The 21,645-nt window shown below is 56.3% G+C and overlaps 3 protein-coding genes across 7 annotated transcripts; 1 reads left to right on the forward strand and 2 right to left on the reverse strand.

Moving 5' to 3' along the window:
* Positions 1 to 5,796: 5,796 nt before the first annotated feature.
* Positions 5,797 to 8,495, forward strand: MISP3 (MISP family member 3). 3 transcript variants are annotated; one of them, XM_032313350.1, is made up of 4 exons: positions 5,797 to 5,992; positions 6,744 to 7,329; positions 7,768 to 7,841; positions 8,114 to 8,495. In XM_032313350.1, the coding sequence occupies exons 2-4, from the start codon at positions 6,762 to 6,764 to the stop codon at positions 8,129 to 8,131; spliced, it is 660 nt and encodes a 219-aa protein (XP_032169241.1). In that variant the 5' UTR covers positions 5,797 to 5,992; positions 6,744 to 6,761; the 3' UTR covers positions 8,132 to 8,495. The 3 variants fall into 3 exon arrangements, 1 of the variants encoding a protein (XP_032169241.1); XR_004278691.1 differs by lacking the exon at positions 5,797 to 5,992 and having other exon boundaries at positions 6,001 to 7,329; positions 7,620 to 7,841; positions 8,114 to 8,139; XR_004278693.1 differs by lacking the exon at positions 5,797 to 5,992 and having other exon boundaries at positions 6,001 to 7,329; positions 7,684 to 7,841; positions 8,114 to 8,139.
* Positions 8,496 to 13,291: 4,796 nt separating this feature from the next.
* On the reverse strand, positions 13,292 to 16,495 carry C1H19orf67 (chromosome 1 C19orf67 homolog). 2 transcript variants are annotated; one of them, XM_032313392.1, is made up of 6 exons: positions 15,987 to 16,495; positions 15,162 to 15,303; positions 14,940 to 15,040; positions 14,667 to 14,852; positions 14,184 to 14,318; positions 13,292 to 13,726 (listed from the first exon to the last, which is right to left on the reverse strand). In XM_032313392.1, exons 1-6 carry the CDS (start codon positions 16,319 to 16,321, stop codon positions 13,552 to 13,554), a joined length of 1,074 nt encoding a protein of 357 aa, XP_032169283.1. In that variant the 5' UTR covers positions 16,322 to 16,495; the 3' UTR covers positions 13,292 to 13,551. The 2 variants fall into 2 exon arrangements, with proteins under 2 accessions (XP_032169283.1, XP_032169276.1); XM_032313385.1 differs by having other exon boundaries at positions 13,294 to 13,726; positions 15,162 to 15,306.
* Positions 16,496 to 17,525: 1,030 nt separating this feature from the next.
* Positions 17,526 to 21,048, reverse strand: SAMD1 (sterile alpha motif domain containing 1). Of its 2 annotated transcripts, XM_032313373.1 has the most exons (6): positions 20,953 to 21,048; positions 19,481 to 20,589; positions 18,762 to 19,056; positions 18,574 to 18,670; positions 18,364 to 18,475; positions 17,526 to 18,261 (listed from the first exon to the last, which is right to left on the reverse strand). In XM_032313373.1, the coding sequence occupies exons 2-6, from the start codon at positions 20,432 to 20,434 to the stop codon at positions 18,103 to 18,105; spliced, it is 1,617 nt and encodes a 538-aa protein (XP_032169264.1). In that variant the 5' UTR covers positions 20,435 to 20,589; positions 20,953 to 21,048; the 3' UTR covers positions 17,526 to 18,102. The 2 variants fall into 2 exon arrangements, with proteins under 2 accessions (XP_032169264.1, XP_032169260.1); XM_032313369.1 differs by having other exon boundaries at positions 19,481 to 21,027.
* Positions 21,049 to 21,645: the final 597 nt, after the last annotated feature.

A 21,645-nucleotide genomic window follows, 5' to 3' on the forward strand; every position in this document is an offset into this window, starting at 1 on the left:
CCTGACAAGTCATCAAGGGCAGCCATTGGCAGAGGGGTGAAGGTCAAGCTTAGACAGGCTGCACAGGGTCCCTAGGTGCAGGCACAAGGCTCTTTGCTATGCGGAAGAGAGTTGAAGGCAGGAAGTCAAGGGGGCCAGACTGAGACCTGGGGTTTCCTGGCACCCCACGATCTAGTACAAGACTCCTAGGGATTCAAAATGTTTTCATTTGAACCTGGCCTTCTAAGTCATTCTGAAAGTACATTTGCCATGATAGGAGGAGAGAACACACTTTTTAAATTGGCTTTTAATTATGGTAAAATACATATGAAATTTACCATTAGTGGTATTTAGTACCCTCACGGTGTTGTGCAGTCATCCCTTCTGGGGCCAGAACATCTCCATCATCCTGGAAGGAGACCCCATGCCCATTCACAGTCTCTTCTGATTCCCCTTCCCTCAGGCTCTGGTAACCACCAATCTGTCCCTGTAGATTTACCTATTCTCCTATTCTGGATATTTCATATAAATGGAATCATATACTGTGTGGTATTTTGTATGTCTGATTTCTTTCACTCGGCACAATGCTTTTTTTTTTTTTTTTTTTTTTTTTTTTTTTAAGATTTATTTGAGAGAGGGGCGCCTGGGTGGCTCAGTGGGTTAAAGCCTCTGCCTTCGGCTCAGGTCATGATCTCAGGGTTCTGGGATCGAGCCCCGCATCGGGCTCTCTGCTCAGCAGGGAGCCTGCTTCCCCCTCTCTCTCTCTGACTGCCTCTCTGCCTACCTGTGATCCCTGTCTGTCAAATAAATAAATAAAATCTTTAAAAAAAAAATTTATTTGAGAGAGAGAGAGGGAGAGCGAGAGAGAGCAGGAGCAGGGGGAGGGGCTGAGGGAGAGGGAAAAGCAGACTTCCTGCTGAGCAGGAAGCCCAATGTGGGACTCAATCCCAGGACACTGGGTTAGGATCATGACCTGAGCGGTAGGCAGATGCTCAACTGACTGAGCCACCAAGGGGCCCCAACTCAGCATAATGTTTTTAAGATCCATCCACAACGTAGTGTGTGTCAGTGTTTCATTCTTTTTATCACTGAATGATATTCCTTTTTTTTCTTTAATATTTTATTTTTTTAAGTCATTTCTACACCCAACACGGGGCTTGAACTCACAATCCTGAGATCAAGAGTCGCAAGCTTGGGATGCCTGGGTGGCTCAGTCCATTGGGCATCTGCCTTTGGTCCGGTTGAGATCCCAGGGTCTTGGGATTGAGTCTCACATCCAGCTCCTTGTTTGGCAAGGAGCCTGCTTCTCCCTCTGTCTGCCTCTCCCCCTGCTTGTGCTCTCCCTCTCTCTGACAAAGAATTAAATTAAAAAAAAAAAAAAAGAATTGGGGCGCCTGGGTGGCTCAGTGGGTTAAGCCGCTGCCTTCGGCTCGGGTCATGATCTCGGGGTCCTGGGATCGAGTCCCACATTGGGCTCTCTGCTCAGCAGGGAGCCTGCTTCCCTTCCTCTCTCTCTGTCTGCCTCTCTGTCTACTTGTGATTTCTCTCTGTCAAATAAATAAATAAAATCTTTAAAAAAATAATAATAATAGGGACGCGTGGGTGGCTCAGTTGGTTGGACGAGTGCCTTCGGCTCGGGTCATGGTCCCAGAGTCTCGGGATCGAGTCCCGCATCGGGCTCCCAGCTGCATGGGGAGTCTGCTTCTCCCTCTGACCTTCTCCTCGCTCATGCTCTCTCTCACCGTCTCTCTCTCTCAAATAAATAAATAAAATCTTTAAAAATAATAATAATAATAAAAGGGGGAAGGATAAAACTTAAAAAAAAAAAAGAATCACATGCTCTACTAACAGAGCCAGTCAGGCACCCCCAAATAATATTCCATTTTGGGGAGCTACCCCCCATTTTGTTTATCTATTCATTTGTTGATGGACATGTGGGTTGTTTCTGTCTTTTGGAGGATAGAATGTATCTTAAAAAAAAAAAAGATTTTATTTATTTATTTGACAGAGAGAGAGAGAGACAGTGAGAGAGGGAATACAAGCAGGGGGAGTGGGAGAGGGAGAGAAGCAGGTTTCCCGCTGAGCAAGGAGCCCAATGTGGGGCTCGATCCCAGGACCCTGGGATCATGACCTGAACCAAAGGTAGATGCTTAACGACTAAGCCACCCAGGTGCCCCGAGAATGTATCTTTTAAAGAGATCTATTTATTTATTTGAGAGAGAGAGAGAGAGAGAATGCACACAAGCGGGAGGGGCAGAGGGAGAGGGAGAGAGAATCCCAAGTGGTCTCCTTACTGAACACAGAGGCTGACGTAGGGCTTGATCTCACAACTCTGAAATCATGACCTGAGCCAAAATCAAGAGTTGGAGGCTCAACTGACCGCACCACTCAGGTGCTCTGAGAATATACTTCATTTGTTTGTAATTTAATGTTATAACTGTTAAATATTGAGATGTATGGTATGTGGACTTCCCTTTGTATTCATGTCCCGTATTCCACAATGAAGCAAGATTGTTCTATTTACCATTGTGTCTGTCTCCCAAACTCAACTGCACCTTCCAAGTCTGATTTGTTTCTTTATTCCCAGCACTGGGGTAGACACCTCGTGTGTATCATTAAATAATTCTTTTTTTTTTTTTAAGATTTTATTTATTTATCAGAGGGAGAGAGGGAGAGAGAGCAAGCACAGGCAGACAGAATGGCAGGCAGAGGCAGAGGGAGAAGCAGGCTCCCCGCCGAGCAAGGAGCCCGATGCGGGACTCGATCCCAGGACGCCGGGACCATGACCTGAGCCGAAGGCAGCCGCTCAACCAACTGAGCCGCCCAGGCGTCCCTCATTAAATAATTCTTTTTTTTTTTTTTAAGATTTTATTTATTCATTTGACACAGAGAGATCACCAGTAGGCAGAGAGGCAGGCAGAGAGAGAGAGAGGAGGAAGCAGGCTCCCCGCGGAGCAGAGAACCCGATGCGGGACTCGATCCCAGGACCCTGAGATCATGACCTGAGCCGAAGGCAGCGGCCCAACCCACTGAGCCACCCAAGCGCCCTTAAGCAACTGTTTTTTATCAGCCACTGTGCTAGGCATGGGTTAGTTGGGTCTAGGGGTGACCAAACAGAAAATGCTGTAAGACAACTCACTTTCGGTGGTAGGGAGGAGAGAGATAATATACAAATAAAGGCAATTAATGATAATTGCTGTATAAGGTGAGTATAGAATAGCAGGATTAGGGGCACCTGGGTGACTCAGTGGGTTAAAGCCTCTGCCTTCAGCTCAGGTCATGATCCCAGGGTCCTGAGACCAAGCCCCTCATCAGGTTCTCTGCTCAGCTGGGAGTCTGCTTCCTCCTCTCTCTCTCTCTCTACCTGCCTCTCCCCCTACTTGAGATCTCTGTCTGTCAAATAAATAGTTAAAAAAAAAAAAAAAAGAATAGCAGGTTTAGGGTTATGGAGAAGGGCTGTGTATGATGCAGGGTGATCAGGGACTATTTGTCTAAAGAAGTGATATTTGAGTCGAGACCCACATAGCAGAAGCCAGCCATATGATGAGCCATTCCAAGCAGAGAAAAGGGCAAGTAAGTGCAAAGGCCCTGAGGTAGGAGTGCACTTGTGGGGGGGGGGGGGTTGAGGGAAGCACAAAGGCTGGAATGGAGGAGTGAGGGAGAGAATGTCAGAAAATGAGATCTGAGAAGTGGGCAGGGCCTTCTGGGTCCGAAGAGAGAATTTGAATTTTTCTTCTGAGTGTGATGGGGAGCCATTGGAGGGACGCTGGAGTGGCTGGGATAAGTGAGGGTGGAGAGAAGTGGACAAATTCAGAATATGTTTTGGGGGCAGAGCCTGAAGATCCAACAGCAATCCAACATATGGATGGATTGGAGCAGGGCTGAGAGAGGTTGAGGTAGATTCCCAGGTTTGGGGCATGAAAAACAAACTGTGTAAGTTGCCACACATAGTGAGGAGACCTGGGGGGATCCGAAAGTTCAGTTTTTTAAAAGTGTTCAGTTTGACACCTACTACACTAAGAGTGCTGGAGAGGAGTCCAAAACCCAGAGGAGAAGTCAGAGATGGAGATATAAATTTGAGAGACACCAGCACAGAGATGGCGTTTAAAGTATGAGGTAGGGATTGGTCAGGGGTTGAGTGCTGGGAGGAAAGAGATCGTGTGCTCACACTGAGTAACTGATGAGAGCTTGATAAAGAGTTGGCTTATAAAGGTGTCCGGAGGCCCCCCTGACTGGCTCAGCCAGCGAAGCCCATGACCCTTGATCTCGGGGTTGAGTTCGAGCCGCACACTGGGTGTGGAGATTACTTAAATAAATAAATAAACTTAAAAAAAGAAAAAAAGAAAAGGAAAAGAAGAAGACAATCTGGGTTAGTAACAGCCAGGGGCTGTTTCCATACCTTGGCTTTGGGGTCAGAGCTGTGTGGAGTGGCTACCAGAAGGGGAAGGACACAGGCACTTCCGTCTGTCTCATCAGCCAACTCCATGGAAACCAGAGGGAAAGAAAACCTATAATGCAGGTGCAACAGAAGCCTGAAAGGCCAGGGAGGGGATACCTGGGTGGTTCAGTCAGTTAAGAGTCTGCCTTTGTCTCAGGTAATGATCCCAGGATCCTGAATTAGTCCTGCATTGGCCTCCTAGATCAGCAGAGAGCCTGCTTCTCCCTCTGCCTGCTGCTGCTCCCCTGCTTGTGCTCTCGCTCTCTCAAGTAAATAAGTCAAATCCTTAAAGATAGAGAGAGAGAGAAATGCCTGCGAGATAGGAGGGAAACCAGGAGAAGATGGTGTCCTTGGAGACCAAGGAGCTAGTGGAAAGGAAGTCAGGGAGGAACCAGTGACTGGATTCAGCAAATGAAGTCCATCAGTGTCCTTGGACTGAAAAGGCTCAGTGGGATGGTGGGACCAGGAGCCTTGTTAGCACTGCCAAAGAGGAACAGGAAGTGATGAAGAGGAGAGAACACTACAGACAGCTCTTTCCAGAAGTATAGCTTTAATCCTCACCACCTCCCAAGGGAGTAGGTACTGCTTTCCCCATTTTACAGACGAGAGAACTGGGCCTTGGAGAAGGCTGGTACCTTACTTAGGTTTTGCGCAGGATGGAACCCATGTAGGCCCAATTCCAGTTGGGCCAACAGGGTTAGAGGGAGGAACTGGAGACTAGGATCCAGGAGAGGGTAGGAGAGGGTGGGAAGGAGGGGAGTCATCAAGGTAGGCAGAGACCTGGGGGAAGGAGTGATCAGATATGGATTGTTGGAGGTTCCCAAAGCTGTTTAGCACCCACCCCCCTCTTTCTCTAGGTAACTATTCTTTCTTCCTGGTCAACCCAGAATGGTGAAGTAGGGCCAGAGGACAGATCTGGAGAGGGCCTGGGGGAAGAGAGTGGAAAATGTCTTTGGGGGCGTCGGTCTTGCCCTTGAACGCCACGGATCTGGCCCCTGCGGCGGGGAGCTGCTCCATACCGCAAGCTTGGATACCTCTCCAGGGCCTTTCTAACTGCCTGGGCCCAAGGTGACCGCCTTTCAACCGCAGCTGCTCCGCTGAGCCCTGGGCGCGTTGCGTCCGTCCCTCCTCAATCTGGAAGTGCACTTGGCCGCAGACGCCTCGCGGACTTTTCCAGGAGGGGTGAGGGGAAAGCAGCCTCTGGGCGTGACGCGGCCCAAGGCACACCTCTCTGAAGAGGCCTCGCTGAGCCCAGAAACGGGGAGGGAACCTGGGGCGCGCCAAGAGAGGGCTCCTGGCGCCCCCTCCAGTCTGAGCCGTAGGCTGCAGGGGTAGAATGTGGATGGACAGCCCAGAGGCCAGGGGCGTTGCTGCCCGCCGGCCTGGGCGGGGCTAGCAAGGTCCCGGAAAGATGGCTTTGGAGGACACCAGCACCAGAGGGCCAGTGGCTCAACGACCCAGCCAGGAGCACGGCTGGGGTCAGACCTCCTGGGAATGCCGGGGACGTGGGAGCGACAAGGTGCCACGGTGGCGCCCCGAGAGTCGAACGGCACCTAGACTTGCAGCCGAGTCCAGGTAAGCCCTTTTACAAGAAGTCTGGTACCCTGAACTGACCTGAGGCGCGTCAGCGCAGGAAAGGCGGTACCCTGCTGAGCCCCGCCCCTTTCCACCCCGAGGGCGGGGCCGTAATCTTCCCTTCAGTTGCAGAGGGCGGTGCCCGACCCTGCCCGGGGGGGCCGTTCTTAGAGGCCAGGGGCAGGTCAGAGAAACGGCCGCTGTAGGCAACGCCTTGGAACCCGCGGGCGGTGACTGCCACAGGTGCCGCGCAGGGCAGTGTCCGAGCTCTGGGCATCAAAACTCCGGCGCTGGAAACTAAGCCTTCCGAGCTGCTCCCAGCCCTGGACACCGAGGTCCCCGGGCCAGAGATCGGAGCCCTGGGTTCATCCGAAGAGCGGGGCCTCGAGGCCCCCGGGTCAGACAGCGAAGTCCGGGGCCTGCCCCAGAGCAGGACGCCGAAGTCCACAGGCCGGGAGGCAAGGTCTCCGTGCCCCCTTTAGAGCAGGGCGCGGAGATCTCTGAGCAAGAGAGCGAAGTCCCGGGTCCATCAGCGGGGCTGGACGCAGAACGCCCCGGGCCGTCTGCAGCTGAGGGTTTTGGGAGTCTCTGGTCCGGCAACCACGACCCCGAGTCGTCTGAAGCTCGAAGCGCGGTGGTCCCGAAGCACTGTCCTCTTCAGGATCCCGAGACCTCGTCCCCGGAGTCAGACTCCGAAGGCCCCCTGCAGCATTTTCTACCGCTCCCGAAGACCGCCCCCCCCCCCGACCAGGGCCCCGAGGAGCCGCTCATGGAGACGCCCATTGAACGAGAAATACGACGCAGCTGCGAACGCGAGGAGAGCCTGCGCCGGAGCCGAGGCCTGAGCCCTCGCCGCGCAGGCCGAGAACTCGTCGAGCTGCGCGTGCGGCCAGTGCTCAGCCTGCCCGGCCCCGGCCCCGCGCTCCCGCGCGCCTTGGAGCGCGCGCGGGCGGGCGCGCAGATGCAGCGAGATATCGAGCGGGAGGCCCACCGTCAGGCGGCGCTAGCGAGCCCCGCAGCCCCAGAGCAGCGCGCCGGGCCGCAGCCGCAGCCGTTGGGTGAGCTCCGGCGATTCTTTGAGGCCGCTGGGGGACGCGGCTCCTTGCCGGCGGCTGAAGGCGGCGCGGACCTGCAGGGGCTGCCGGATCCCGGAGGCCGGCCGCGCTTGGCGGTGCAGGGTCGGTGCCCGGTGCTGGCCCGCGCCCCGCCGCGGGTCGCGCCGTCGTTGCTGGAGCAGGAGGTGCGCGAGGTGCTTGAGCGCGAGCGGGAGCTGCAGCGCCAGCGGCTCAGCGTCTACGGCACCGCCGAGTTCAAGGAGCCCGCGCCGAGCCTCACGGGTAAGCACGCGCGCTCCGACGCTGGGGTCTGTCAGGGCTCCAGCCACCCTCACCGACTGCCCAACTCCAGTGGCCCCTCTTCTGGCCCTCAAGGTACCCCCTCAGGCTCCCAGACGCCCTGCGCTCCACCCTGTACTCGGGATGGTCGACTCCCGAATCCACCTCACTAGGCTCTTGGTGAGGAAGGGAGGGGGGGTTCTAGGTGTCTTTATCGGGTTCCCTGGAACCCTTGGGTTCAGGCACTCCTGGAGCCACTTCCGCACTCTGGGTTCGCCTCCCTCCTCCCTCAGGTTGCTCCCTCCTTTCAGAATGGAGGTTTCCATGGGAAGGAGGGTAAACGCCTGTGTGTTTAAGGGGCGCGGCCGGCCTCCTTGGTCCTGGCAGCCTCCAGCTGGTGACAGGAGGGGCAACCCCGGCTGAGCGCCCCTTCCCCCGCAGCGAGCAGCGGCGACGGAAAGCTGGCGGTGATCTGGCCTCCCCGCAGAAAGGCATCTGAGAGCGGCTTGGAGCAGGTGGGAACCCCCTTTTCTCCTCTTGCCTCAAGCGCTAGTCGCTCTTTCCTCCCCTCACCCCGGGCGCCAGGGTGCTGGGCCAGGGAAAAGTGCACCCCCGCGTCCTTCGGAAACTCACTCTAGGCTAGGGCACAAAGTTCTGGGCACGGCCCGGGAATGACCAGGATGCGGTAGTCCCAGGGCCCAAACCGCCTCAACCTTGTGACTGGGTGTCCTTCCTGCGGTGCGCGGGTCCTTTAAAGTCAGCCTTCCGTCTGGCGTCCTCTCCCCAGGAGGAGCAGAAGACTTGATGTTCCAGCAGGCTGGGACCCCCTGCCAGACGTAACATGTACATCAGAGGAAAATGGTAGGGCTGCCCAGGTGCTCTCAGAATCCACTGAAGGCCTGGAAGAAGGCCAGCGGGTCTGCACAGGACAAGATGAAATCGACCAGCCCTTCCTTGAACCTGACTTTGTGAAATTGAGCAGTCTCTTCTATAAAACTGTTAGTCCCCACTGGGGAACACTACCACTCTCAAACCGCCAGTGGAACTGTTCAGCCCTTCGCCGCCTAACTGCAAATGGAGCTGGTCTCTGCCTCCGGCCTTTGCAATTAGGAGACCAGGGTCTCCACCTCGGCTATCCTCACTCCCCAATAAAGCCCTTTCTTTCTGGGCAGTTGAGGCTGTTTTCCTCTGGGTCTTCTTCGTCTGGGCCGGGGCGGGAGCGCGCCCGGCAGAGGAAGTCCGGAGAAAGCTGCAGGAGGCGCGGGCCAGAATACAGAACGTGCTCCCTTAGTGCCGAGTTCTGGGGCTGCTGGTCTCCCCCGGCCCTGGCCGAGTCCTGGTGCCCCCTGGCGGCAGATGCGCAAACTGCGGCGTTCGGACGAATGAACTCAAGCCCTCGCTTTTTCCAGACAGCGTCAACATTTATTGGTGCCAACGGAATGCCCGGAGCTGGGCGCTGGCTAGACAGAGGTGATAAGAAGTTGTTCCTGCCCTGAGGACGTAAACAATAGCTACCCAAAAAAATGGGGTGGTGGTATAGGTACAAGCGTCTCAACAGGGTATAGAAGGCCATATATAATCTGTCCAGCTATGGCAAACTTCACATGACTTATAGATCCCAGACAGATATTAAGGAGAGAAATGGGGTGTGTTGTAAAATGCTTTGTTTCGACGGGAAGATGAGTGTTCCTCCATATCAACAGTACTACCAATGAGTGAACTCAGCAGCACCAGAGCTTCTGATTTCCAAAAGGTGGGGGGGCAGTGAGGAGGGAACCAAGCCTTTTTTTTTTTTTTTAAAGATTTTATTTATTTATTTGACAGAGAGAGATCACAAGTAGGCAGAGAGGCAGGCAGAGAGAGAGGAAGGGAAGCAGGCTCCCTGCCTGAGCAGAGAGCCCGACACGGGGCTCGATCCCAGGACTCTGAGATCATGACCTGAGCCGAAGGCAGTGGCTTAATTCACTGAGCCACCCAGGTGCCGCTGGAACCAAGCCTTTAAAAGAGAAATCTAGGGGAGTCAGGGTGGCTCAGACAGTTAAGCATGTGATTTGGGTTCAGGTTATAATCTGCAATCTGGAGATGGGGCTCCATGTCTGCCTCCCCCCTTGGCAGGGGAGTCTGCTTCTGCCCCTGGCCCTCCCCCTCTGCTTGTGCATTCACTCACTCTCTCTCAAATAAATAAAATCTTTAAAAAAATAAAAGAGAGGGCACCTGGGTGGCTCAGTTGGTTAAGCAACCGCCTTTGGCTCAGGTCACGGTCCCGGAGTCCCGGGATCGAGTCCCGCGTCAGGCTCCCAGCTCCATGGGGAGTCTGCTTCTCCCTCTGACCTTCTCGCCTCTCATGCTCTCTCTCACTGTCTCTCAAATAAATAAATAAAAATCTTAAAAAAAATAATAAAAAATAAAAGAGAGAGGGGCGCCTGGGTGGCTCAGTGGGTTAAGCCTTTGCCTTCGGCCCAGGTCATGATCCCAGGGTCTTGGGATCGAGCCCCACATCAGGCTCTCTCCTTGGCGGGGAGCCTGCTTCTCCCTCTCTCTCTGCCTGCCTCTCTGCCTGCCTCTCTGCCTACTTGTGACCTCTCTGTCTCTCTCTGTCAAATAAACAAATAAAAAAATCTTTAAAAAAATTAAATAAATAAAAGAGAGGGCCATCTGCGTGGCTCAGTCATTAAGCAGCGTCTGCTTCGGCTGGGGTCATGATCCCAGGGTCCTGTGATCTGGCTGCCTCTAGCTCCCTGCTGGGTGGGGTGCCTGCTTCTCCCTCTCCCACTCCCCCTGCTTGTATGCCCTCTCTCGCTGTCTCTGTCAAATAAATAAAATCTTAAAAAAAAAAAAAAAGAAATCTACTGAACTTTAAATGTGACTTTTGGGGCACTTGGGTGGCTCAGGTCATGATCCCAGGGTCCTGGGATTGAGTCCCACATAGTACTCCCTGCTCAGCTGGCAGCCTGCTTCTCCCTCTGCAACTCCCCCTGCTTGCGCTTTCTTTCTCTCAAATAAATAAAATATTTAAAAAGTAACTAGAAAACTTTTTAAATTGGGGGTGAGGGACAGGAGATGCAATAAGTAGCAGCTGTTTGCCATAGAGCCTGTAGCTCTCAATTGGCAAGCCCTTCTTAATTTCTCTCCTAAGCTGAGGGGTTCAAGTCCCCCTTTGATGGAATTCAAGAGAGTCTGTGAACACCCTAACTTGAATAACTGTATCTGTGCACTTTTATTCTTTGGTTTTAGGGTACCGGCTTCTTAGGGGGGGCCTGAGACCAAGAAAAGACCCAGGAATGTTTTAGAATCACTGTTTCAACTCTTGAACTTGTCCAACTATGGATGCCCTGGGTCTAGCAACAGGCTTGATTCTCCATAGGGAGGACAAGTAGCTAATTAAGAATGAAAGAATGCTCACACAGCATTGGACCCCACGAGAAGCTCAGTCCAAAAAGGAACCACCTGATTCCGGCATCAGCACACTGAGCACATACTTGATGGTGACTCTGCTGAGAGAGCAAAGATCCAGCACTGCCAAGGGGGGAAATGGAAACAGCCAGAGCAGATTTTTTTTTTTAAGATTTTATTTATTGGGGCTCCTGGGTGGCTCAGTGGGTCATGATCTTAGGGTTCTGGGATCGAGCCCCACATCAGGCTCTCTGCTCTGTGAGGAGCCCACTTACCCCTCTCTCTATGCCTGCCTTTCTGCCTACTTGTGATCTTTCTGTCAAATAAATAAAATCTTTGAAAAAAGATTTTATTTATTTATGACAGAAAGAGAGAGAGAGGAAACACAAGCACAGGGGAGCTGGAGAGTGAGAAGCAGGCTCCCCACCTTAGCAGGGAGCCCAATATGGGGCTAGATCCCAGACGCAGGGACCACCCAGGCGCCCCCAGAGCAGATTCTTAATTCCCAGCAGGGTTGCTAAGAACTAAGCCTGTAGAGTTGACAGCACTACTTAAGTGTGGACCTGGGTTCCCCACCTTCCCTGCCCTGACTCCGCTGAGGCACCCTTACACCAAGCAAATCAGAATCTGAGGGGCACCTTGGCTTCAGTATTTTTTAAAGCTCTACAGGTGTTTCCCACATGGAGCCAAGTGTGAGAACGATCAGGTAGGTAGATGTAGGTAGGCTAGCAGTTCTCAAACTGTAGCATTTGGACCAGTAGTCTCTGGATGGCTTGGGAACTTCTCACATTCTGGGCCCCCAACCCAGACTTAAAAATTAGACCCTCCAAACAATTCCATGCTAAAGGTGGAGAATCACGTTATAGATAGTTCAAAAGCAACAGGATTCAGGACATCAAACCTGTTTCATTCTTCTCCAAGTACTGCCACCATGCGCCAGAAATCATTAGTCTTTTTTTTTTTTTTTTAAAGATTTTATTTATTTGTTTGACAGACAGAGATCACAAGTAGGCAGAGAGGCAGGCAGAGAGAGATGGGGAAGCAGGCTCCCTACTAAGCAGAGAGCCCAATGTGGAGCTTGATCCCAGGGCTCTGGGATCATGACCTGAGCTAAAGGCAGAGGCTTTGATCCACTGAACTACCCAGGCGCCCCCAGAAATCTTTAGTCTTAAGTGGCCTGTGATTTGCCTTAAGGGACATACTTATTAACTGAAAGGGGGAACTATCTCAATTTCTTGCATTAAGTATATGTTGAAATAATATTTTGGATATATTGGGTTAAATAAAAATCACTAATATTTATCTGTTTTTTTTTAAACTTCATCTTTAAAAAAATGTAGCTACTAGGCGGTTTGAAATTACATATATGACTCGCATTTGTGGCTCAATTTAAACTTCTATGGACTAAGCTAAAGAGCTTACAGTGTGTGTGTGTGAGTGTGTAAGTCACAGGAACTAACTTAAAACCGTATTAGTGGGTGCCTGGGTGGCTCAGTTAGTTGAGCAACTGCCTTCGGCTCAGGTCATGATCCTCCGGAGTGCCGGGATCGAGTCCCGGGATCAAGTCCCGCATAGGGCTCCCAGCTCCGCGGAGAGTTTGCATCTCCCTGTGACCTTCTCCCCTCTCATGCCTTCTCTCACTCACTCTCTCTCCCTCTCTCAATGGATAAATAAAATATTAAAAAAAAAAAAGAAGTATTAGGGAGTTTCAGAATCCCCTTGAACTCATTCAGACTAAACAATCTTAATGAAGTCAAATTGTACCCCCTGTGACCCCCCAAAGATGAAGGGTTCTGGTGTCCAATCCGGACGACTCACTTTACCTCTCACGTCCGCTTTTGTCATCTTAAATAGGGGTTTACACTACTATGTGCCAGGGAGTTTTAGGTGAGTGCTTTGCTCAAAAACTTAAAGGTTAGGTTTCCCCTGACTCCAAAAATGCTACAGAGAACGAAAAGGCATGCCTTAAATGAGGGGGTAACTCGCAGATGAGTGACAGCAGGGTGAGGAAGGACACCCTTCCTCTCGCAAGGGACCAGCTGCAATAGCCCCGCCACTTGCCCGCTATAGCTTTGAATATGTGAGTTTACCTCAACCCGAGTCTCTTTTCCTGTCCAAGGTCGGAGTTAAGCTTAGAGATCCCAAGTTGGAGTTCCTTACGGCTTTCCCACCAGCCCGCGCCCGGGACACCCCGCCGAGTAAGACGACCTGCCCACTCCGTTACCCAAAAGCTGGAAGAAGAAATTTAACTCTGGCCTTTCGGAAACTCACCCGGAGCCCTTTCCTGGGGCACGTCGGGAAATATAGTCTTTTCGGTAAAAAGAAGCCACTTCCGGGTCAAAACACGGCAGTGGGCGTGGCTCCGGGGTCCCTTCCCCCATTGGGTGTTGAATTTCCCGGCTACCCAAAACTTGCGGTTTTTTGGGTTCCGGTTGTTGACAGGCACCGCTACTTCCCTTTTAGCTTCATGTGCGCCTCTGCGCATGCCTTGAGCGCTTGTCCGCCAGTCGAGGGACTTTGGTTTTGTTTCAAAGACTACATTTCCCAGAAGGCCGCGCGAGTGGGCGGGGCTCCTCGCCCCAAGGGGTGGGGCGCGGCACTGCGAGCGGAGGCTGAGCCTGTGACCTCTTTCTTTCTTTTATTTAACGCAAAACTGGTGTGTCCACACGAAGGGCTCCGCGGCCGAGCCGGACCCGGTGCCCACTCGCCAGCTCGGCCTGGCCCCTTGGAAGGCGAGGCCGAGGTGCCCTGGGAGAACGAGTGAGCCCCTCCCCTGCTCCCTCTCCTGGAGTTTGGAACTGTCAAGCTCCAGCTTATACCCTCTCTCCAGGCTCAAGACCCCTGCGCGGCCCACGCCGCGGGCCCGGCCGCACTCGGGGGCCGGGCCGGGCCTGCCTGGCCCGTGAGGATCTGCACCAGCAGGTCGGTGGCCAGCATGTGCGAGGGCTCCTCAAAGCCGATGGTCAGCAGCTGCTGGTAGTCCCCAGGCGGCTGCGGGCACAAAATCCTGGGGGCCAGGACAGACAGGCCAAGACGTGAGCGCCCCCCTGCTTCTCGGGAGCCCCTCCCCTCAAGTGAAAGGCTGTAGCTGAAAGCTGCTTTGTTTCAGCTGGGGGTGGGAAAAACCCTGGGGGTAAAGTGGTTTCCTTGTTGATGAGAAACCTAGGGTAAGGGCTCTGGGAGACTGAACAGCTCTAGCCCTGACCTCGCCTATCACCCAGCTAGCTGTGTGTCCTTGGGCAGGTAACTTAACCTCTCTGAGCACCTGTTTTCTTTGTAAAATGGTGCTTAACGTGTAGACCTCAATGGGTTGTTACACAAGTCTGCATAAAGCACTTTTCAGGGCACAATAAAATACTGTCCTTATTACCAAGGGAACCAATATTGAGGGAAGTTGGTCTTTGGTGGGGTTCTGCCCCTCCCTCCAAGCCCCAAACCCACTTTGCCATCACCCTAACTCCTACCATGAATAAAGGTCATCGTCGGGAGGTCCAAGCGGCACCCACCGGCCAATGGACCACAGCTTCTGGATCTGGGGGCACGAATTGGCTGGACTCTTGCCTGTGTCTTCCCATGTATCCCGATAGCACAAGAAGTAGCTGGGAGGGGAGGGGCATCAGTTAAGAATGAACAGTTTCCTACCTTCTTCTGTTGAGGGCTTTGATTCTGGGGGGGAGGTGGAACTCCTCAGAATTTGCCCTCAAATTCTCAGGTGGCTCAACACTGAGGCCTTTTCTTCCTGTCAGCTTACTTTTAAGAGGAGGACTTTTATGTTAATGGGAGAGTGAGGTTTTTTTTTTTTTTTTTTTTTTTAAGGTGGGGATGGCCTTTCAAAGATCTTTGGTTTCCTGCTTGGCTTTCCATGCTCTGGTGGTGGTGGCCACCAGAGGCCTACACTGGCATGCTGCGGAGAGAGAGGAGAACTTTGGTTCTATTAGGGGACTCACTAATCCACATGGGAATCTTGTTCCCCGCTGCTGGGCTCTGGGGTGGCTTCCAGGTTCCAACGCATCTTCTTGTAGAGGTATCTGGGGAAGCGGCTGGCGGTGTAGGCGGCTGGGGCACAGTATCTGAAGATGGACACCTCGTGAGAAGGGCTGATGGAGAACCTCCCGCAGAAGAAACAAGAGATGCTGGCAAGAAATGGGAGAGTCGGGAGTGAGGCTGGGCTCTGGACTCCACCCTCCCCCCACCCCCATTCCTGTGTCCTACCCTTTTACCTTAGGGGGTCCGTATCCTCCAGGTCCACGAACCCAAAGGAGGCATACATGAGGACCAGCTGTTCCAGGCGCAGGGTCAGCTGTTGGGAGATCTCCAACAGCTGCATGGAAGAAGGGGTGTAATGAGATTAGCTGGCCTACCAGGATCGCCCTCCCCCACCCTCTCCCACTCCTGAGGGATGAAGAAAGGGGCACAGGGTCTAGGAAATCTGCTCCACACACCCCCTTTCGGACCAGCTCCTGCAGGGCTCCATAGATGGGGGGCACACTCCGTGCAGCTGCCTCCAGGTAGAGAAAGTAGGGCTCACACATCTGTAAGAAGGTGGGCATGGCCTTTGCCAGCTGTTCCTTCTGTACTCGGTCCCTGCTAAAGGGAAAAGAGGGCCTTTGCCTGGGGTCCCTCACTCCCCATTTCCCATTCTACTCACTGCTGACTTGTACCCCTGGCCTGGACCCCCTATTAAAAATTCCGCCTGCGCCAGGCCTTTCTCAGAGTATCTTTCAGGACCATTTCCATCAAAACAATTGGGAACACTTGTTAAGATGCTGACACCTGAGTTCTACCACTGACTTTAACTCAAAATTTCCTGTAGGGTGGAGCCCAGAAATTTAGGGTTTAAACAGCCTCCCCAAGAATTCCAATGGATACTGAAATGTAAGAATTTCAGTCCCTTTCCCTCTGGGTTGGGCATCACGCTATATACTTTGGTGGTGGTCGTGGTGGGGCTCTCACACTGGTAGCCAGCAGGGCCAAATCTGGCACAGATTGGTTTTGTTTAGCCTGCCCAGAGTTCAAAGTGTAAGCCAACAGTTAAAAACTGGGAGAAAAGTCCTCATGAATTGGGGGCCACCTAATAGCAGGCACTCCCTAACCCCAAATTTCTACACAGTTCTTATCACTCTTCGAGATGGGATCCGCAATCAACTAGCTTCATTTACGGTTGCTGGCTCCTGGTGCTTTTGAGTTTGGGAACCTAGCGTGTGTTGCCCACCTACTACCCTCTCCTCAGTCTCATTCTCAGGACCTAGGACCCCATCCAGAATCACCTGTAAAGCAAGTAGCTCTGGAAATCATCTGCCTTCTTGAGCAGGTAGCGGAGCTGTTCGGTGATGGGGCTGAACATGGTGTCCAAGGGTAGGCGAGGAGGGGCGGGGCCTGGGCCGGGGGCCAGGGGCTCGGGGGAAGGAGTAGCCGTAGAGGCCTCCGGCAGCTGCCCCTGGACATCCTCCGGTTCTGCCTCCGGGGGGTTCCCAGGCCTGCCAGGGGACGCCGACCAGGAGGGGTCTCCGCAGGGCTGCGCCCCAGGTTCCAAGTCGCCCGGGGGCGGTGTTTCCCCAGGGCCCGGGGGGAGCGGCTCCACGAACCACTGCTCGGTAGCCATCGTAGGGTCGCAGGCGAGGACCGCAGCTCTTTAAGTCTCCGCCGCTCACGTTGGCCGCGGGTTCGACCCCGCCCCGGGAACCTCGGACTTGCCGGGACTGGGAATGCGGCCCCCCTCCAACTCGCCCCTGCCTCGACCTCTTCGCCCGCGCGGCGCCGCAAGGAGGGAGTTCGCCTCGTTTGAATTTCAACACGCGGGAGGGGCGCGCCTCTCCGGTAGGCGCTGCGCGCCCGCGGGGCCCCGCGCACATGCGCGCTCCCGGAACCTGGCTTGGGGGACGCGCCCAGATAAAGAGGCGTCCTGGGCCGGTGCTGGCGCGGTCCCGTCCTGGGGTGCCGCCCGGGGGTGCCAGCACTTTTCTTCTAGGCGGCTTCCTAGGGAAGAGGGGTCTTTATCGAGCCTCCAAACCGGGGATGCAGGTACATGAAGGGAGGACGCCCCTGCTGCGTAGAGTCTGACTCTGGCCCCCGAATCTGTATATTTTTTTAAAGAAACTCTAATGGAGTTGGAAAACTGCATTTGAACTTAGCAGGGACTTGTGATGTCAGTAGCTGTTCCAACTGGTAACAATACTAAAAATCTTCACTTGGAACAAGGTGCGGGTCCCATGATCTCATCCCTTCCGTTCCTTTTAATTGGCCCAGACAGGGAGGCCTAGAGACCCTACCATGGGTCCAGAACAGACCCCTGCCCCCAACACTTAGAAACTAGATTCTTGGTGGTGTGCCAAAGCTGACAGACATACAGCTAGGAAGCCAAATACATCAATTACACTTAAAAAGACTCTGGGTAAAGAACTCAGACAGGTGTCTGACCCCACCCCCTGGGACCCTGAGCAAGCATCTTTGCTGTGCTGAGCCAGTTGCCTCTTCCAGAAAGTGGTGTTTTATGAGCTTTCTGCCTATGGGGCTGCAGAGAGAACAATCGAGAAAATGCTCATAAAGCCTAGTTAGCTGCCGGTCACTCAACAAATATTTGAGCACCTACTGTGTGTCTGGGCACTGTTCTGAGCATGGGGAGGTGACCTAACTAGGCAAATATTCCTGCTCTCCTGCAGCACTTCCTATCTTAGCTGGCTGTCAGGCAGCCCCACACACTACCTGTCTTCCTCCTCAAACAATTTTGTCTGAACCCTAGACTCTCCCAGGAGGCCCATAGCTCTTCAAGCTCCTCCCCCCATTCCATTCATAAAATTGAACTAGCATTTTTTTTTAAAACTTTATTTAAAAAACCTTCGGTGCAATATTAAAAAGCAATACAGCCAGCTGGAGCGACAACCAACAGAAAGAAAGGAGAGGGTTAGGGAAGACCCAGAGACCCCACCCCAGCTGTTCCCAGGGGCAGACTGGGATGGGGCATGGGCGGTGGGGGAGAGAGGAAAGGCCACCCACCAAAATGAATAGGCAGAACAGAACATTTATATAGGAAACATCTGGCTGAACTGAAGAGGATCTAGGGGAGATAGGAAGCCCCCGTTTTTCTTTTTTTCTTTTTTTTGTTTTTTTCAAAAATGTCCTAGACTTGAGGGGAGGGCTAGCCTCCTGGGGTGACATGAGCAGGCCCGGTCTCACCCCACACTCCTCTATCATGGAGTATAGGATGTGCTGGGGGCCAGATGTGTGTATGCTGGGGAAACACAGGGAAGAGATGAATAGGGAGGAATGCCCCCTCACTGGAATCTGTTATGAGGGCTGAGAGTGTCCCCATCCAGCTCCTGGACTCTGGGGGTCTTGGGTGAGATGGGGGCTGGAATGGGCTGGGGCTGGGGCGAGGCTGGGCGCTCAGCCTAGAAAGCCATCAGGGTCGTCATCCTCAAAGTGGCCTTGCTGCAGCACCTTGATGTGGTGCTCGTAGATTTTCAGGGCTGGGCCCAGGCGGATGGACAGGCCAGTCAGCACATCCGTGCGCTGCATGAGCAGCAAAGACTTGCCATCGATTTCCTGGGTGGGACAGAGAGAGAGCGAGCAGGGTGAGAGCAGGGTGAGAGCTGACCCCCACTGAGGCCCTGGAATAGAGGGGCACACCGAGGGCTGGGAACTCGCCTGCTCTTGGAAAGCTGTTGCCTGCTCTGGGAAGCCGGCCTCGGTGAAGTACTCAACCACGTCCATCACGGTCCACTCCACGGGGTCAGCTGGCTTCTCTTTGCGCCCGGAGCTGTGTCAGAACAGAGGGAACCAGTGAGAAGCGATACTCCCCCCGTTCTGTTACACCTATGAAGGCCACACCCCCGTGTCTCAAATACCCCAACTTACGGACAGCCAAAGGGGGTCCCATCGGCCCCTGGTAGGGCTGGTTTTCCTGGGGGCAAAGGCACAGGGGACGGGGAGTCCGGCCCAGTGGCAGCAGAGGCTGGGAAAGAAAACACATATGCCTGTGGCTTTGTCTTGGGGCTCAGTTCCTCCCCACCAGGCAATACCTCCCAACTCAGAGAGATCCTTACCTGATCCCCCTTCCTTATTCATGGCTGCCATGGAGAACACTTGGCGGGTACCACTGCCTGGTGCCGGCCCCCGACTTTCATCCTGGCCCTGGTGGGGTCCACAGGGTGTCCACTCCTTGACCCTCTCCTTGGCACTCTGAGGGCCTCGCTCGCCATTAAGCTGGTGGTGCTGGGCACCTGCTGGACGGTCACCCTCAGGCACCTCTGAGCCCTCAGACACATCATCCTCGTCATCCTCCTCTTCCTCGTCTTCTTCCTCCTCTTCCTTCTCAAGCACTCGCTCTTCTCCACCTCTCTGGTGCCGGGGAGAGAGGCAGGAAAGGTTAGTAGCTGTTCTGGCCCTGGGCCCAGTCCCTGGGATCCAGGACCGGGTGGTGTGCTTAACACCCTCCTTTAATATCAACACGGACTAACTTTTACGCATTCAGTCCGTGCCAGGCTCTGTGTTAATAAAGCCCTCAGTAGCCAAATCTCACTAAACTCGCTCAACAACCTCAAGGGGTCGCTACTGCTATTAAATCGCGTTTTACAAGCGGAGGAAACTGAGGCTCGGCAAGATTAAGTCACTTGCCAAGGTCACCATGCGCCGAACCCGCAGTTAAGACGCGAAAAGCCAGGGCCGCCCGCCGCCCGATTCCTCCCGGGACTCGCGCCCCGCCACCAACTTCGCCCGCACCTGCCTACCGCGCGGCAACCCCCCCCTTCCCCGGCGCGCTCACCTTGCTCCGCGACGCGCGGGCGCTGGCGGCCGGCGGCGCCCGTCCGGGCCTGTCCCCGCGGGGCAGCGCGAGCGCTCCGAGGCGGGTGCGCTCCAGGCGGCCTCGCGCTGCCGCCTCTTCCTCCAGCAGCCCCTGCACGCGGCCGCGGGTCAGGCGGCCGCCGGCGCCGCCGCTGCCCCCGAGGTAGCGCACGACTTCCCGCAGGCTCACGGGCCGTGCCGGGCCGCCGGCCCGCGCCGCGCCCCCCTCCGGCGGCTGCTGTGGCTGCGGCGGCGGCGGCTGCTGCTGCTGTGGCGGCGCCGGCGGCTGTGGCGGCGGCGGCAGCGGCGGCTCCCGGGCGGCGACGGCGGGCGGGGGGGCGCGGCGCGGGCCGGCCGGGGGCGCCACTGCCGGAGGAGCGGCGGGCGCGGGCGGCGGCGCGGCCAGGGGCGCGGCCCGCTGCGCGCGGGGGCCCGGCTGCGCGGGGCCGGGCGAGGGGGGCGCTGTGGCGGCGGCAGCGGCGGCCGCGCGGGGCGCCCGGGCCGGGGCGGTGGCGGCGACGGGCGCGGGCGGTGGCGGCGGGGCGGGCGTGGGCGGCGGCGCGGCGGCGGCGGCGGCGGGGCCCCCGCGGGGGGCGCGCGGCGGGGCCGGCGGGGTGGCTCCGCGCCGGGGCGGCTGGACGCGCGCCGCGTTGCGGTACGAGATGCTCCCCTTGTAGCTGACCCGGAGCACGGCGCGCTGCTGGATCAGTTTCTCGAGCTCGGCGCGCGTGCGCTCCGGCTCCGGGCCGTGCCGCCGCCGCACCATCCGGCAGATGCGCTCCAGGTCCGGCCGCGCCTTGCGCGAGCGCAGCGAGTCGATGGTGTCCAGGATCCACTCTTGGTAGTGCGGGGAAGCGGCGGACGACGAGGCAGCGGCCGCCGTGGTGGCGGCCGCCGCCGTCTCCGGCGGGGGTAGGGCCGGGGGCCCCGCCATGCCTCCCGCCCGGCCCGGCTGCACCGTGCGCGCTGCCTCCCTCCCAGCGCGGCGCCCCCCTCCCCGGCTCCCCTCCCTCCGCCGCTGCCCGCCTCCTCCGCCTCCCCCCCCGGGGGGCGCAGCGCCTCGGCGGAGCGGCGGCGGCGCTGCTGTTTCTTTGAAAAAAAAAAAAAAAAAAAAAAAAGCGAGAGAGAGGGAGCGCGAGAGAGAAAAAACAGTGAGAGAGAAAGAAAAGAGAGAAAAAAATATGCACACACTCACTCACTCGCACGCACGCACACACAGACCCGCTTCTGCTGGGCGCGCGCGGGGCCGGGGATGCGAGGAGGGAGGAGGGGAGCGCGGCGCGGCCGGCCCCTCCCCGCCGCCGCCGCCGCCGCACGCGCGCCCTGCGCCCGGGACACTCCGGCCCCCCTTCCTTCCCTCCCTCCCTCCTCCCCGCCGCCCGCCTTCCTCCCTCCCACCCCCACGCGCCCGCTTTTAAGGTGGAGCCCGGGCCCCCCGCCCGCCCCCTTTACCCTGCGCTCTCGCTCACTCTGGCTCGCTCCGGCCCCCCCTTACAACTCCCGCGCGCTTTTTAAGGAGGCGCCGTGGAGTTGGCGCCGGGGCGGGGGCGGGGGAAAGCGGCGGGCGGGGGAGGGGGAGGGGAGCGCCGGGGGGAGGGGAGAGGGGGCGGGCGGGGCGGGCGGGCGGCGCTCGGCCGCCCTCCAGCCATTGGGCGCGGGACCCAGACGTCCCCGGCGCCCAGCCCCCCTCTCCACGCCTCCCCGGCGCGCTCCGCTCTCGGGACCGCACTTACCGGGAACTCGCCGCCCGCGGGCCGGGCAGCTGCGCTCGCCAGGCGCCACGGGGACCCTCGGACTGTCGCCGCCCCCGCGCCCCAACGGCGCGCTTGGCCCTGCGCTCCGCGCCGAGGATGCGGGGAGGGGGCGCGCACGGTCTCCCCCACCCTTTGCCCGCCCCCCCGCCAGGGCCGCCCCCGCCGCCGCTCGGCCTCCCGGCGCGCCGGCCCCAGCGTCTCCCTAGAGCGCCCTCTCGGCCGAGGGCTGGACGCCGAGGGGGCGCGCCGCAGAGTGGGGACCCCGAGTCCAGGGTCAAAGGGCAGTTTGGCGCCCCCTTCTCCTGCGGGGCGGGGTAGTGGCTGAATTCTGGCCAAACCCGGTTTTACAAGGACTCTAGGCCAGATCCTGATCAGCCTGGACGTTGGGGTC

This window comes from Mustela erminea, chromosome 1 (assembly GCF_009829155.1).
Source record: "Mustela erminea isolate mMusErm1 chromosome 1, mMusErm1.Pri, whole genome shotgun sequence".
NCBI classification, from domain to species: Eukaryota; Metazoa; Chordata; class Mammalia; order Carnivora; family Mustelidae; genus Mustela; species Mustela erminea.

Bases quoted from the DNA above. Each gene is read 5' to 3' on its own strand.
- MISP3 (XM_032313350.1), top strand. From the start codon at position 6,762: ATGGAGACGCCCATTGAACGAGAAATACGACGCAGCTGCGAACGCGAG. The intron at 7,330-7,767 runs GTAAGCACGCGC...CTTCCCCCGCAG, and splicing joins GCCCGCGCCGAGCCTCACGG to CGAGCAGCGGCGACGGAAAG.
- C1H19orf67 (XM_032313385.1), bottom strand. From the start codon at position 16,321: ATGGCTACCGAGCAGTGGTTCGTGGAGCCGCTCCCCCCGGGCCCTGGG. The intron at 15,041-15,161 runs GTGTGTGGAGCA...TCTTCCATGCAG, and splicing joins AGGAGCTGGTCCGAAAGGGG to CTGTTGGAGATCTCCCAACA. The intron at 14,853-14,939 runs GTAAAAGGGTAG...ATTTCTTGCCAG, and splicing joins GAGGATACGGACCCCCTAAG to CATCTCTTGTTTCTTCTGCG.
- SAMD1 (XM_032313373.1), bottom strand. From the start codon at position 20,434: ATGGCGGGGCCCCCGGCCCTACCCCCGCCGGAGACGGCGGCGGCCGCC. The intron at 19,057-19,480 runs GTGAGCGCGCCG...CCCCGGCACCAG, and splicing joins CCCGCGCGTCGCGGAGCAAG to AGAGGTGGAGAAGAGCGAGT. The intron at 18,671-18,761 runs GTAAGGATCTCT...TTTCTTTCCCAG, and splicing joins GAATAAGGAAGGGGGATCAG to CCTCTGCTGCCACTGGGCCG.